The sequence below is a fragment of the Sinocyclocheilus rhinocerous genome, unplaced genomic scaffold (assembly GCF_001515625.1).
Source record: "Sinocyclocheilus rhinocerous isolate Xijiao unplaced genomic scaffold, SAMN03320098_v1.1 scaffold541, whole genome shotgun sequence".
Lineage (NCBI taxonomy): Eukaryota > Metazoa > Chordata > Actinopteri > Cypriniformes > Cyprinidae > Sinocyclocheilus > Sinocyclocheilus rhinocerous.
Genome location: NW_015658519.1, coordinates 1,175,400 through 1,188,721, shown reverse-complemented (window position 1 = coordinate 1,188,721; position 13,322 = coordinate 1,175,400). Strand labels below are relative to the sequence as shown.

General features: G+C 38.5%; 1 protein-coding gene across 1 annotated transcript; it reads right to left on the bottom strand.

Annotated features, from left to right (window-relative positions):
- Positions 1-966: 966 nt before the first annotated feature.
- Positions 967-12,797, bottom strand: myh7 (myosin heavy chain 7). The gene is made up of 39 exons (XM_016530946.1): positions 12,780-12,797; positions 12,558-12,592; positions 12,171-12,382; positions 11,701-11,844; positions 11,460-11,616; positions 11,217-11,244; positions 11,006-11,111; positions 10,820-10,912; positions 10,071-10,134; positions 9,889-9,987; positions 9,700-9,803; positions 9,481-9,619; positions 9,289-9,407; positions 9,059-9,208; positions 8,787-8,957; positions 8,371-8,680; positions 8,188-8,270; positions 7,807-8,012; positions 7,601-7,724; positions 7,344-7,480; positions 7,001-7,256; positions 6,665-6,907; positions 6,398-6,574; positions 6,162-6,307; positions 5,989-6,079; positions 5,521-5,910; positions 5,303-5,429; positions 5,108-5,226; positions 4,817-5,013; positions 4,382-4,565; positions 4,117-4,282; positions 3,804-3,928; positions 3,381-3,689; positions 3,063-3,266; positions 2,682-2,978; positions 2,493-2,597; positions 2,281-2,376; positions 2,056-2,190; positions 967-1,849 (listed from the first exon to the last, which is right to left on the bottom strand). Exons 3-39 carry the CDS (start codon positions 12,369-12,371, stop codon positions 1,829-1,831), a joined length of 5,823 nt encoding a protein of 1,940 aa, XP_016386432.1. The 5' UTR covers positions 12,372-12,382; positions 12,558-12,592; positions 12,780-12,797; the 3' UTR covers positions 967-1,828.
- Between the last annotated feature and the right edge of the window lie 525 nt (positions 12,798-13,322).

The following is a 13,322-nucleotide window of genomic DNA, read 5'->3' as shown; positions in this document are numbered from 1 at the left end:
ATTTAGAGGGAAGAGACGCGTTTTTTCTCACTCGCCAGTTCGCCGCGGCTGAAGGACAGAGATGGGCAGCGATGGCTTCTTCCACGGGGGGGAGTTTAACATACCCCACTTGGTCAGCGCCGTCCACAGAAGACAGGAGGGAGGATCCTGGGTTGTGCACTCGACTGGCTTTGAGCGGCGCGTTCCATGACTTCGTTATCTCATCGTGACAACCGAGCTCATCAACTGCCTTGGACAGGACGCTAAGGAGCTCGACATCACTATGATGAAGGTCCCCCGTGTCGCTACTGTGGGGCGCAGTGTAATCCAGCGGGCTGTTAAACCACTCATCTCTCGCAGACGCTGCCGCCGAAATGGCATCATCCTCTTCTTCAGCGCCCTCCATGGCACCAAAGGACACCACATCTTAAGCGATGGGGGAGGGGCGGAGAACAGCAGTCATGGAGCGCACTGGAAGGGGACCTGCAGCAGTGGGGTGAGGAGTGCGTGGGCACTGAGCCGGCGTGGGCTCGTCACCTGATCCTGAAAGATCCGCATCAGAAGCTCGCGGCACTTTCCTCCTTGGCTCGAAAGAGGCTGCAGAGGAAGAGTGGGAGCCCCTCATATTTCGCGCGCTTGAATGCCATTGGCCAGTTTCACTGGCGTGATTCAATAAGGCTTCAGTAGTATTTGGAGGAAAGGGTAATTCCCATAGCAATGTAGAGTGACCGAATCGAAAGGGAACTTCAGAAGCATAAATGAAAACTTCAGAAGCGTAAACGAAAACTTTAGAAGCGTAAATGAAAACTCTGGAAGTGCATTTGTAAGTACAGATCAGCGAATGAAAGAAGAGAAAACAGTTGCAAAACATGCAGTGTATTAAAAACAAAGTCAAATATGTTTTCAGTTTCAAAGACATTTTATTCAGTTTCAATTTATATTTTCATAAGTTTCTTGAAAAATTACATTCATTTTAATTGGCACAAAGGTAATCTCATACAAAAATAGCTAATTTTGTCAAAGATAAAATCGTCATGTCTTCTTCAGTGTATCCCTTTATGAAATGTACTGTATTAATTCATAATTGAATGAAAGCGAGGATGAACTTTTCCATAAATCTTGATCTTTCCACAGTACTTCGGATGTAACGGAAAGAGATACAATTGCAATAGGATTTACACAAAGTCACTTGATAAGCTGCTGAGCTCGCTGTCTCTATGCTATAATTACAGTGACTAGGTGTGAAGACGATGACTTACATGTGAAGACAGCCTTGTCGACAAACTTCAAGATTTTAGGTCACAGCAAAGTAAGGATACATTTTAAACATAATATTTTTGGAGAGAGTGAATGGAAAGAGCAAATGAAGGTACTGTTAATCCTTTAAGTGGATTTCTAATATGGATTTCCATGTCTTCCATCTATTATGATCTACTGAAATCCATGTTAACACATTGATATAGAAATAGTTTTACCCTGGCTAGTTTATAATGAATATGAAGACAATAATTCATTTGAGAAAGAGCACTTCCATGTATATCCTTGAGTTTTAGAGCAGTGGTTTTGATAGATGAACTGGTATAACCTAAATTGACCCCCTGAGGTATAATTCAAAAATATAATAAATAATAGCCATTTAATGATTTATTTTGTATTTAAGATAAAAAGTTACACCCTGAACACTGCAATATTTTTTCCCACAAAGTAATGTTAATCATTTTAACGCATAATAACTCAATCACAGCACAGACTGAATGCAATTAAACTTTATTCTACTGTGTGGCTGAAAAAGAGCAAAGTGGATAACTAATACAAGAAATAGGAGACACGCAGAAGGTCCGTTTGAGCTTTACTCTTCATCATGTCCCTTCTGTATAAAAAAAGAGGAAAGGGAAAGATTATCAGTTGTGGTAAAATATTTTAATTACATATGTTCTCTAAAAATGTATTGTATATCAATGTGGCAAAAATATACTTTAAATGAGCACTTGAAAAATGGGGGAATTACAACTTCATTTGACTTGATTGGTTTGAATCAGGATAGATGCAAAGAAAAATCAGTGCTTAATCACTGGCCTTAGAACCGACATCACGACTTTTGGCACGCAGTTTGTTGACTTGTGACTCTGCAATGTCAGCTCTTTCTTCTGCTTCATCAAGTTCATGCTGGATTTTCCGTAACTTGCTATTATGTGTGTTGGCTTGTTCCTCCTATGAAGCAGGATTAGCAGTTCTGAGATTAGAGTTTGAATTTAATAGTATGATTTATCCAAAAAGTGTGATATTTAGGCTAATACTTACAGCTTCCTCTGCAGCCCTCTTGTAAGCCTTGACCTTTAGCTGAAGCTTATCAACAAGATCTTGCAGTCGAGCCAGATTCTTGCGGTCCTCCTCAGTCTTTTAAGACAAAATATAGCAAAGAGACTTGAGAATTTGTTGAATGAGAATGTCGTTGTCATCACATTTTCTATAGGTGTATTCAGTAGTGAAATTAGCTTCTTTTCTTTTTTTACCTGGTAGGTCAGTTCTTTAATACGTCTCTCATATTTGCGAATTCCTTTTACTGCCTCGCTGCTCTTCTTCTGCTCTGATTCTACTTCATTCTCTAGATCCCTCACCTGTTGGCACAGTGTGAATGTGCTTACAGAGTGCCACTTGTAATAGTCAGAAAACATTGTTGAGATTTATGGTAGGTCACTCACCCGAGCTTCTAGTTTCTGGACTTGTTTTTTGCCTCCCTTCATAGCAATTTGTTCTGCTTCATCTAGGCGGTGCTGCAGGTCCTTAATGGTCTGTTCCATGTTCTTCTTCATACGCTCCAGGTGAGCACTTGTGTCCTGCTCCTTCTTCAACTCCTCAGCCATCATGGCAGCATCAGTTATGGCCTTCTTGGCTTTTTCTTCAGCGTTCCTACATTCTTGCACTGCCTCTTCCACTTCTGTCTGAAGCTGGGATATGTCAGTCTCAAGCTTCTTCTTCTGATTCAAGAGGCTTGTATTCTGGACAAAGGAGACATTTGCATTGAATTAAAAGCTGAATAAATGGATCTGTTCAGAATGAAGAATAACCAAACAGTCGCAAACCTGGGAGTGCAGTAGCTGCACTCTTTCACTGATATCCAGCAGCTCTTGCTCTGCAAGCTTGCGGCCTCTCTCAGTTTGCTCAAGAGCTGCTCTCAGCTCCTCTAGTTCAGCCTGCAGAAGGTTGTTGCGTCTCTCTACAATCGCAATGTTCTCCTTGAGATCATCATTTGTTCTCAGAGAGTCATCCAACTGCAGCTGAGCATCCTAGAATATGAGTTCAAACTAATTAAGACAAGCATTTCAACAACTCTCTAACCCTTCAAAAGCTCTCATTCTTTGCTTCATTGTTTCACAGTATTGATTCAGAGTGCGTCTTACTTTCAGATGTGCTTGGACACTCTTGAGTTGTTTTTGAGCCTCTGCTGCTTGTCGATTTGCCTGACTAAGCTGTATCTCCATCTCATTTAGATCCCCTTCCATCTTCTTTTTTATTCTGAGGGCCTCATTCCGGCTTCGTGTTTCTGACTCCAAAGAACTTTGCAGAGTATCGATGGTTCTCTGCAAATTGCGTTTGCTCTGCTCCATCTCTTCATCCTTCTCAACTAGTTTGCGCTCAATATCAGCCTTTGTTTGGTTGAATTCTAGCTGAGCTCGCAGAATTTTACCCTCCTCGTGCTCCAGTGAGGCCTTTCAAAGAAGATTGTGATCGGTTACTTGGTTTGCAAGACAATTAAGTTTTAACAATAGTATTTAATATAATAATCTAGATGTCAAGGAATAAAGCTGCATCTGAAAACTTACTTCTGCCTCTTCCAAAGCAGACTGAATCTCACTTTTTTCTTGCTCCAGCTGTTTTATAATTTTCTCCAGCTCATGAATGCTCTTTCCTCCCTCACCAAGTTGCTCAGTGAGATCAGAAATCTCCTCTAGATGAAAAGAATATTGCATTTTAACATATTGCCTTATTTTCTCCAGCCTTAGTGATAATGTCTCCACAGTGCTATCTATAAATTATATGTCTTCCACCATCACACTTCAAACAAACCATAAAGTCTTTTCAATATTTACATTTATTTATTACAATTATTTGTTTTAAGATTATTTGCAAAGTTACCTTGGAGATTTTTATTTTCTCTCTTCATGGTCTCCAGGTGATCCAAAGATTCTTCATAGGAATTCTTCAGCTTGAAAAGTTCAGTACTCAGACATCTGGCTTCCTTTTGAGAGCACTCTAGCTCAACATGTGACTCTTCGTACTTCTGCTTCCACTCAGCCAGGACCTAAAAGCATTTTTTTTCTTCATGTAAATATATTTTAGGATAACTGGTAATTAAACAATTTTTAAGATTAATCCCAAATCAAGAACCATGTTTGGTTACTTTATCAAAGTTTCTTTGTTTCTTGTCCAAGGCTGCTGCAGCTGCATTAGACCTCTCCAGGTCCACCATAAGATCTTCAATCTCATTTTGGAGTCTGTGTTTGGTCTTTTCAAGAGATGAACATTTCGCATTTACTGCTTCAACAGCTTCTTCAGCCTCCTGCAACCGTTGAGCCAGTTTCTTCCTGTTTTAGAAAACAGAACAATATTGAGGAAGATAATTTCGTTTGCACACCCTGAAAAAAATAGATAGACATTTTATTATATTTTTACCTTATGTTTGGGGAAGCTTGGCCAACTAACAGAAAAACTTTTTGTTCGTCTTACATTTTAAAAGAAACATAACACAAACAAAAAGCTTATCTGTCAGTAGAGAAGTTAAACCTTAAAGAAAAGTCCAAATATATATGAAATTCTATATAGAAACATATCTTACTTGGCTTCCTCCAGTTCTTCCGTTCTCTGGATGGCATCAGTTTCATACTTTGTTCTCCACTGAGCCACCTCAGAATTAGCTTTGGACATGCCTCGCTGTAGCTCTGCTTTGGCCTCCTGCTCCTCCTCATACTGCTCTCTGAGCAGATCTGTGTCATGACGAGCTGACTGTACAGCATGGGCTAAGGCATTCTTCGCCTGGAGCAGGACACATTGTTATTTAGCAGAGCAACAAAAAGAATGCAATTATTTTTTATATATTAATCAGACAATGTTCATACTCAGTTCACACCTTAGTTTCCTCCTCCAATTGCCTTTTAAGATCTTCAGTTTGCTGAGTATAAGACATCTTGCTTCTAGTTAGCTGGGAGACAAGAGAGTCCTTCTCCTCCAGCTGTCTTGAAAGTTCACCTGGGTATGTCATCATGCATTTTATTATTGTTGGTGTTCTGTCACTCATAATGATTGAAATATTTGACAGCCTTACCATTTTCAGATTGTAGTTTAGATTTTTGCATTGTGAAGTCATTGATACAACGCTGGCCCTCCTCATATTTTGTTCTGTATTCATTCATTTGATCTTCCAAAGACCTGCAGGTCTTCTCAAGATTTGCCTGAGCAAAGTAAATAATTTGGCTTGAAAATTACTTCCCAGCAAGAAAACAAATCGAAATTCTAATTTATGACTACTTGTATTAACAATACCTTCGTCTTAACAACATGTTCCATGTTTGAGACCACATCATCCAGCTCGAGTCTGAGTTCACTTTTTTCCTTTTCCAGTTTTTGCTTGACTCTTTGAAGATTGTCTATTTGCTCTCCCAAATCTGCCACACTGTCAGCTTGTTTCTTCCTCAGTGTGGCGGCAGTGGTCTCGTGTTGTAAAGTGGCCTCTTCAAGGTCTCTGCGAAGTTTTTGAAACTCAGTTTCCCGTTTCTTGTTCATCTCAATCTGAGCAGCTGTAGCTCCTCCAGTTTCCTCCAGTCTCTCACTGATCTCCTCCAGCTCTCTGGCTAAATCTGCTCTTTGTTTCTCCACCTTGGCTCTGGCAGCTCTTTCTGCCTCAAGCTCCTCCTCCAGCTCCTCAATACGTGCCTATATCATAAATATGTCAGTTATCTCTCATGTCTCGTTTAATTTTTCAAATGTCAATATGCTCTTTGTGTGGGTTACCTGAAGTTCCTTCAGTTTTTTCTGTAGCTGAATACAAATAGTTTGTTCATCCTCGATTTTCCCATTGAGCTGACTGATCTCAAAATCTTTCCTATGATTGAAAAAGAGATGTTTACAGTCCTTAGACTTAGTCCTTAGAACATACAGATTGGACTGTAAAAGAACGGATTTACTTTTTTAGACGCTCCTCTAACTGCTGTTTGTCATTCTCCAGGTCCATTAAGCTTTCCTGGGTTAACTTCAAGTCTCCTTCTAGTTTCCTCTTGGCTCTTTCTAGATCCATACGGATCTTTTTTTCTTGCTCAAGAGATCCTTCCAACTGGTATAAATAATTAAACATACCAGTTGGTTGCATGGTCATTTGCTTGTATCAAGATTATTAAACGTAGTTGTAAAATGTAAAACTCACATCATCCACTTGCTGCTCTAGCTTTGCTTTTGCCTTGGTGAGGATGTTGACTTTGTCCTCCTCACTTTGCAGGTCATCCAGTGTCTGCTGATGAGCTTCCTGCAAGGCCTTTCTCTCCTTGGTAAGCTTTACAATGATGTCATCCAAAGCTGCCATTTCCTCTGTCAGGTTCTTCACCTGCAAAAGAACATTAAGTTCTGAGTGTTTGTACAATATAACTGTGCATGTGTGTGTGTGTGTTGTGTTGTGTAGAAAAACATCCCAGACCTTGTTCTCTGTCGCATGCTTCTCTTTCTCCACTTTAGCCAGAGTCAGCTCCAGATCATCAATATCTTTCTTCAGCTCTGAGCACTCATCCTCCAGCTTTCTCTTCTTAGCTGTCAGCTCTGCGTTCATCTCCTCCTCATCCTCAAGTCGCTCTGTGAGCTCTTTGGCTTTTGCCTCAAGCTGGATCTTGTTTTTGATGAGCTGGTCGCATCGCTCTTCTGCGTCACAGAGATTGTCTTGCTCCTGTTTTTGAATGATGTTAAAACTATTCAGTAATTTCTATACTGTAGAAACACATTTACTTCTACATTTCAAAGGCACACAATATTAACTGACCGCTTGGACATGAAGTTGTAGGTCATTCTTCTCTTGGAGAAGAGATACCATTTTTTCTTCCAGTTCTTTCCTTCGGGCTTCAGATTTAGCGTAAGCCTCTTTAAGCTTGGCAAATTCATCTTTCATATTTGCCATCTCTTTTTCTGCTTCTGCCGACTTTAGTAGAGGTTTGATCTTGAAAAATAGCTTCATCCAGGGCCAATTCTTCACCCCCATGAAGGCACGGACATTCCACTGGATAACCAGTAGGGCATCCCTGTGAGAACATTCCATTTTTATGTCAGAAAATATTTTTTAAAAGTATCAAATTGTTAAGGCTGTGCGCAATATAAAGAATTCTTGCCTTCTTTCAACTATCTTCTGAAACTCAATCCTTGCGAGGAGTCCTCTGGATCTAGCTTGAATACCAGTAATAATTAGAGATAGTCTGTCATCTCTCATTTCTTCCAACTGACCCAGTAAACCAGCCTTGAAGAACACCTAAGCAGAATTAATTATAGAAACATGCATTTTACTCACAGTATTACTTGACCACTGTCATCTTTGCTCTAATATCAAATAACAGATATAAAATCTATTCAGATTAATGTGAGATTTCACCTTTGTGTGTCCAAATTTATATTGATTGTGATCAATATCCAGTGAACTCAGGAGTTTCTCAGCTCCTTTCCTGCTATCTATGAATTGACCTTCAGGTATGGCTGCAGTGTTTAGGATTCGGTACCTGTAAATAAGTATAGAACACCTCTAATAATGGAAAGAGTTGTTGTGAATTTAGAGTTTAAATGTCACAGAATAATAATAACCTCTGTTTGAAATCGCCATAGAGGATTCTATTGGGGAAGCCCTTCCTGCAAATCCTGATGCCCTCCAGTACACCGTTACAGCGTAGCTGGTGCATAACCAAAGGATTCTCCATTGCACCAGGAATCTTTGTCTCATTCGGTATGATGCAGCGCACAAAATGAGGGTGAGTTGATCTTAGGTTTGTCATTAACTTATTCAAGTTTTCCTGTAGGAAAAATGTACACAGAATTTAAGCTATTCAGTGATGTTAAGGAGTACTTTCAATTACCTAAAAAACTACTTATATAGATCCACTGGAAACAGCTTCATAACATTAGCATACATTATCTGTTTTTTATTTTGTCATTGTGTATGAGCATTTGAGTCTGAAATTCAATTACCCTATGAAGTGCAGACACAGTTTGGAACGAGGAGCCCTTCTTCTTACTTCCACCTCCTTTACCTCCCTTACCATTCTCTTGACCTGGTCAAACCAAGGTACAGTAATTATTGTCAAGCAGTAGTATTTAAAACACTCATACGTGCATATGAGATTCTATTGTGCATACATAATTCATACATACCAGACACTGCCCCAGCATAATTAGCAAAGAGCATTGACAGGAGCTTGAGTGTGGACTTTTGAAAGAGTCCAACAACAGTCTCATTGAGTGGGTCTTTGTTCTTCACCAGCCAGTTGTTAATATTATAGTCAACTGTACCAGCATAGTGAATCAGAGAAAAATGAGACTCTGGCTTCCCTTTGATTGCTCTTGGTTTCTGAAAGTTGTTTGATTTCCCAAGGTGGTTGTCATAAAGCTTTGCTTTAAAGGTTGCATCACTGGCTTTGGGAAACATGCACTCCTCTTCAAGGATGGACATGATGCCCATAGGCTGAATAAAGAAGTTGATAAGATTGAATTACTGACATAGCAGATAGCCTTGTTAAACAATTAGAGCACCATTTATGTATGATGACTTTATCGTTAGCACTACTTACTTTCTCAATGAGATCAATGCAGGCCTGTAAGTCCATGCCAAAGTCAATGAACTCCCATTCAATCCCTTCTTTCTTGTACTCCTCTTGTTCCAGGACAAACATGTGGTGGTTGAAAAACTGTTGCAGTTTCTCATTGGTAAAGTTGATGCAGAGTTGCTCAAAGGTGTTGAACTGTAGTTATTACGTTTATTGAAAGGAATTGAAAGTATAAGTTAGACAATAATATGCATTTTTAAACTTGACAACATGCGGATTTATCCACGAAGACTTACATCAAAAATCTCAAAACCAGCAATATCCAGTACTCCAATGAAATATTGACGAGGTTGTTTAGTGTCCAGAGACTGATTGATTCTTACAACCATCCAAAGGAACATTTTTTCATACACTGCCTTGGACAGTGCACCAATAGTGTAGTACACCTGAGCACAGAGAAGCATTTGTATGGTTTTCTATTACATTGATAAATGGGCATCATTTCATTAGTGACACTCCAACTCACCTGCTGGACATTTTGCCCTTTGGTGACCCACTCATTTCCTACTTTCACTCTTGGATGGCATAAACCTTTGATTAGGTCAGCAGAGTTGAGGCCCATCAGATACGCAACTTTGTCTGCATCTGTAAAATTTTTACAATTTTAATAAGATACGTTTGAATTTAGTTTGCTACTTTCTAATTATACTCTACATACCTTCAGTCCCATCAGCTTCTGCTTGCTCCTCCCTCTGCTTTTGTTTGAACTTCATATTGCCATAATGCATAATGGTTCCAATCAGTTTATAGATGCCATTTTTCTCCTCCTGAGTAAAGCCTAGCACATCAAATGCTTCCTAAAGTTTACAGAATTGGAGGTGTCATATGAGAGCTTCACAATAACAGAAAAAAAGAATGTAAATCAATTCATTCTTACATCAGTGGCGAGTAGTTCTTCGCTATCATTAATTGAGGCTACAGTTGTTTCTCCTTGAGAGATGTAAGCGTAGTCATAGGGGTTATTGGTGATGAGCAGCATCTCTATTTTAAGAGAGAAAAAGAATCGTCAGTTTGTAGTGGTAAAACTGTAAAAGGCCTTTAATTAGGGATATATACTGTGTCTTACCCAGCAGCTCAGGTTTCCTCTGAGAAAGGATTTGGTAGAAAATGTGATAGTCCCTTTCAGCTTTAAGCTGGAATGTCACCCTTGACTTCTCCAGAAGATCTGATATTTATGTTAAAAAATTCAATGTTAGTCTTTGACCTCAAGTGTTTTTGTAACACCAAAACAATGGAATGAATTCTTACATGTCTCAATGTCAGCAGAGGCCAGCTTGCCACTGGCACCAAAATGAATTCGGATAAATTTTCCCTAAAATAATTGAAATTGATAATATTATAAAATTAAACACAATTAATGCATTAATAATTGCATTAGCTGAAATTACTGAAATACAGTCAGTATGTCTTATAAGTACCTAATGCCTAAAATGTGTTGAGAGACACTCAGTATTTGTTTTCAAATAACTTTACCTGCAGTAACGTTAAGGCTTTTTTTTTTTTTTTTTTTTTTTTTGAATGTGAAGTTCATTTAATTGCCAATGTGTGATGTAAAATAACATGGCGAATGTGTTTGCACGTTCGTATGTGAAATGTGATTGTCATTTTGATGCTGTGTTAAACGGTAGTAACAGACATGATGTGTATGATATGGAAAGAATACTAATGGTGATTTTGTGACCTTGTTTTCAAGGTCAGGTTTTTTTCCCCCTTAAGGTTTTTTTTTTTTTTTTTTTTTTGATTTGAATGTTTTATATCATAATTATATAAATACTAAAGATATACTATCACATTTATATTGGCTCAGGGTGCAGTTTTCCATCTGCCGAGCCTATGTTCTCTTTATATCATTTTGGTTTATCCGGCAGAGGGTATTCTCACACTATATCTGTGATAGCGTTGTGTCATGCATGCTGTACATTAGCTGAAATGTAAATTGGACAACTATTTATATGTTCATTAAAGGTTTTACATAAATGTTCAACGCTGAAGCTTACAAATCTTGAGGAGTTGTCATTTCTGATGGTCTTTGCATTACCAAAAGCTTCCAAAGCAGGATTAGCCTGGATGATTTGATCCTCCAAGGTTCCCTGTAATGAAACAGCAAATGTTTAGTTGTCTTTTCAATCAGTTTATTTTCAATTAATGTAGAAACAGATGACAGTTATGAAAATGACACTTACCTTTTTTTCTGACCCATCTTTCTTTGCTGAGCCTCCAGCTGCAATGCTTGCAAAATATTGAATGACTCTCTTCGTGTTTACAGTCTTTCCTGCTCCAGATTCTCCGCTACAGTAACATAGAACATAAAAATAAATTGTGTAAATCTTTAACATTACAAGAAATATTTAATTAACTAAGGAATGACATTAAAAGATAAGCAATTTTACTTACGTGATCAGAATTGACTGGTTTTCCCTGTCTGAAATGGAGAAGGCTATAATGTTACTAATTCTTGAGTTATGACTTCTATATTGTCGATCTTTACGAGGATAATGCTCATTCAGAGATTAGTGCAGAATTCAAAAACCTTCACAAAAGTCTACACCTTCCTTGCCTAATTTGATAATGCTTTCAGCTAGAATACAAGTACTCTCAGATCTACAGAGCAGAAAAAATTTGTGGCTTTGTCCATACCTGTCAGCATGTACTGGTAGGCATTATCAGAGATGGAAAAGATGTGGGGAGGAGCTTCACTCCTCTTTTTCCCTCTATAGGCTATAACCACCTCCTGATTGTACACTGGTAGCCACTTGTAAGGGTTGACAGTGACACAGAACAGCCCGGAGTAGGTCTGTGGGAAAGGGACAAGTAAAGTTCAGTAATTGAAGCTTATTAGGATGTATTTTCAAGTGACACTGAACTGGTCTGCTCTTACATAGATCATCCATGCTGCATAGCGCTCTTTGAGGTTGAACAGCACGGCTGGCTCATGAAGGAAGGTGAACATTGCCATGTCTTCAATTTTATCAAACTTTGGTGGGTTCTGGGGATGAATGTCAGCTTCCTTTACAGTGACAGTCTGTTAGAAGCAGAAAAATTAGAATTGGAACCATTAGAATAATACTTTCATGCAAAAGTGGCATCAAATTTGCTATTGTGTGCAGATTGTATTGTAACATTGCTCTAAAATCAAATCATCTTGAAGCTAACATTTTAATTTAGATCTTTATTTATTTATTTATTTTATTGCCAAGTTATTACAAATTTCAAAATTATTACAAATTGTTGTTCATAATATTTTCAGTTGCTACTTGTACCACTGAAATATACTAATATATATAATCCAATATAAAATGTCAAATATATGCTCCTTCAGATAATGTTTATTCAATTAGTTGAGCCTACCTTTCTTTTCTCAGTCACTACAGTGACTTTGTCACCTTCACGACTGACGATTGAAGCTTTCACATACTCTTCATCTGGATCAGGCACAAAACACTCCTTTTTCATATCAAATGGACGAGTTTGTGCTTCCAAACGCTCTCGTTCTGACTTCCGCAGGTAAGAAGCCGCTGCTCCAAACTCTGCCATCTGAGCGTCCGCCATGATTGCCTTGTCTGGAGAGGATAAGGTAGGTTAAGTCCATGTTTTTACAATTTTGTTGTGATCAAGCAGTTGTATTTATGATAGTTGAACAATGCCTTGCGGCTTTCTACCATATGATCATATAAAAACCAGCTTTTAAATAAATCTAGGAAAGGTTCTTAAACAGAAAATATGCATGACTCTTACCTGATGTGCACCAGGTGTGGCAGCTGAAGAAGAACCTGTCAATGTAAATATTGTTTCATTGTTACTCCTTAATGTTTTAAACTTTGTTACATCACTAAACAACCCATTACGTAAAAGATGCAATCAGAAGAAAGCAACACAATAAGAAGTAAAACATTTCAGAACAAATTTGTATCATTTTCTATTAAATGTAACATCATGCAGTTATGGTTCAAATCTTACCCTCAGATAAAACCTCTGACTTGTCTGGAGAACAACCATGAGATCTCTTTATAAAGGAAGTCACCCTCCCAAATTTGGGGAAGGCATCCCACAAGGCAGGAATGCTATTGCGTCTGAGCACTGTCAGGGTGCAACGAGGGTAGTAATGGGTATTAGGGAGAAACAAGAACCTGTTAGGTGAGTTAAGTCTTATCTTTGTTATATTTGTTAGTGCTCCATATTAGGTTCTCGTTGATAGCAGAGCACTAATTTAGGTCAGCTAAAAGAGTTAAGTGGTTTGCACTTAAATGAAATGTGAATGATTAAAGCCAGACAAAGTTGTACAATGAAGAATAGGCATCTGAGGTGAATATTACTCCAAAACGTGGGACAAAGGAGCAAGATATTTATAGAAAATTCCATTTGTGTGTTCTTGTGGTAAGCCATCACTGCATTACTTTAGCGCCATGCACATGAGGGTTTAACAGGCAACGAAGGGATTCAAATGCTGGATGTCTTAACAAACTTCAGATGGAATTCTATATTTGTCTTCCAACATTGTTT

What these genes read in the sequence shown, in the direction of transcription:
- myh7 (XM_016530946.1), bottom strand. Translation starts at nt 12,371, where the DNA reads ATGGCGGACGCTCAGATGGCAGAGTTTGGAGCAGCGGCTTCTTACCTG. An exon ending in AGAAGCTGATGGGACTGAAG is followed by an intron (nt 9,408 to 9,480) that starts GTATGTAGAGTA and finishes AAAATTTTACAG; the next exon opens with ATGCAGACAAAGTTGCGTAT. An exon ending in GCATTGATCTCATTGAGAAA is followed by an intron (nt 8,681 to 8,786) that starts GTAAGTAGTGCT and finishes TTCTTTATTCAG; the next exon opens with CCTATGGGCATCATGTCCAT.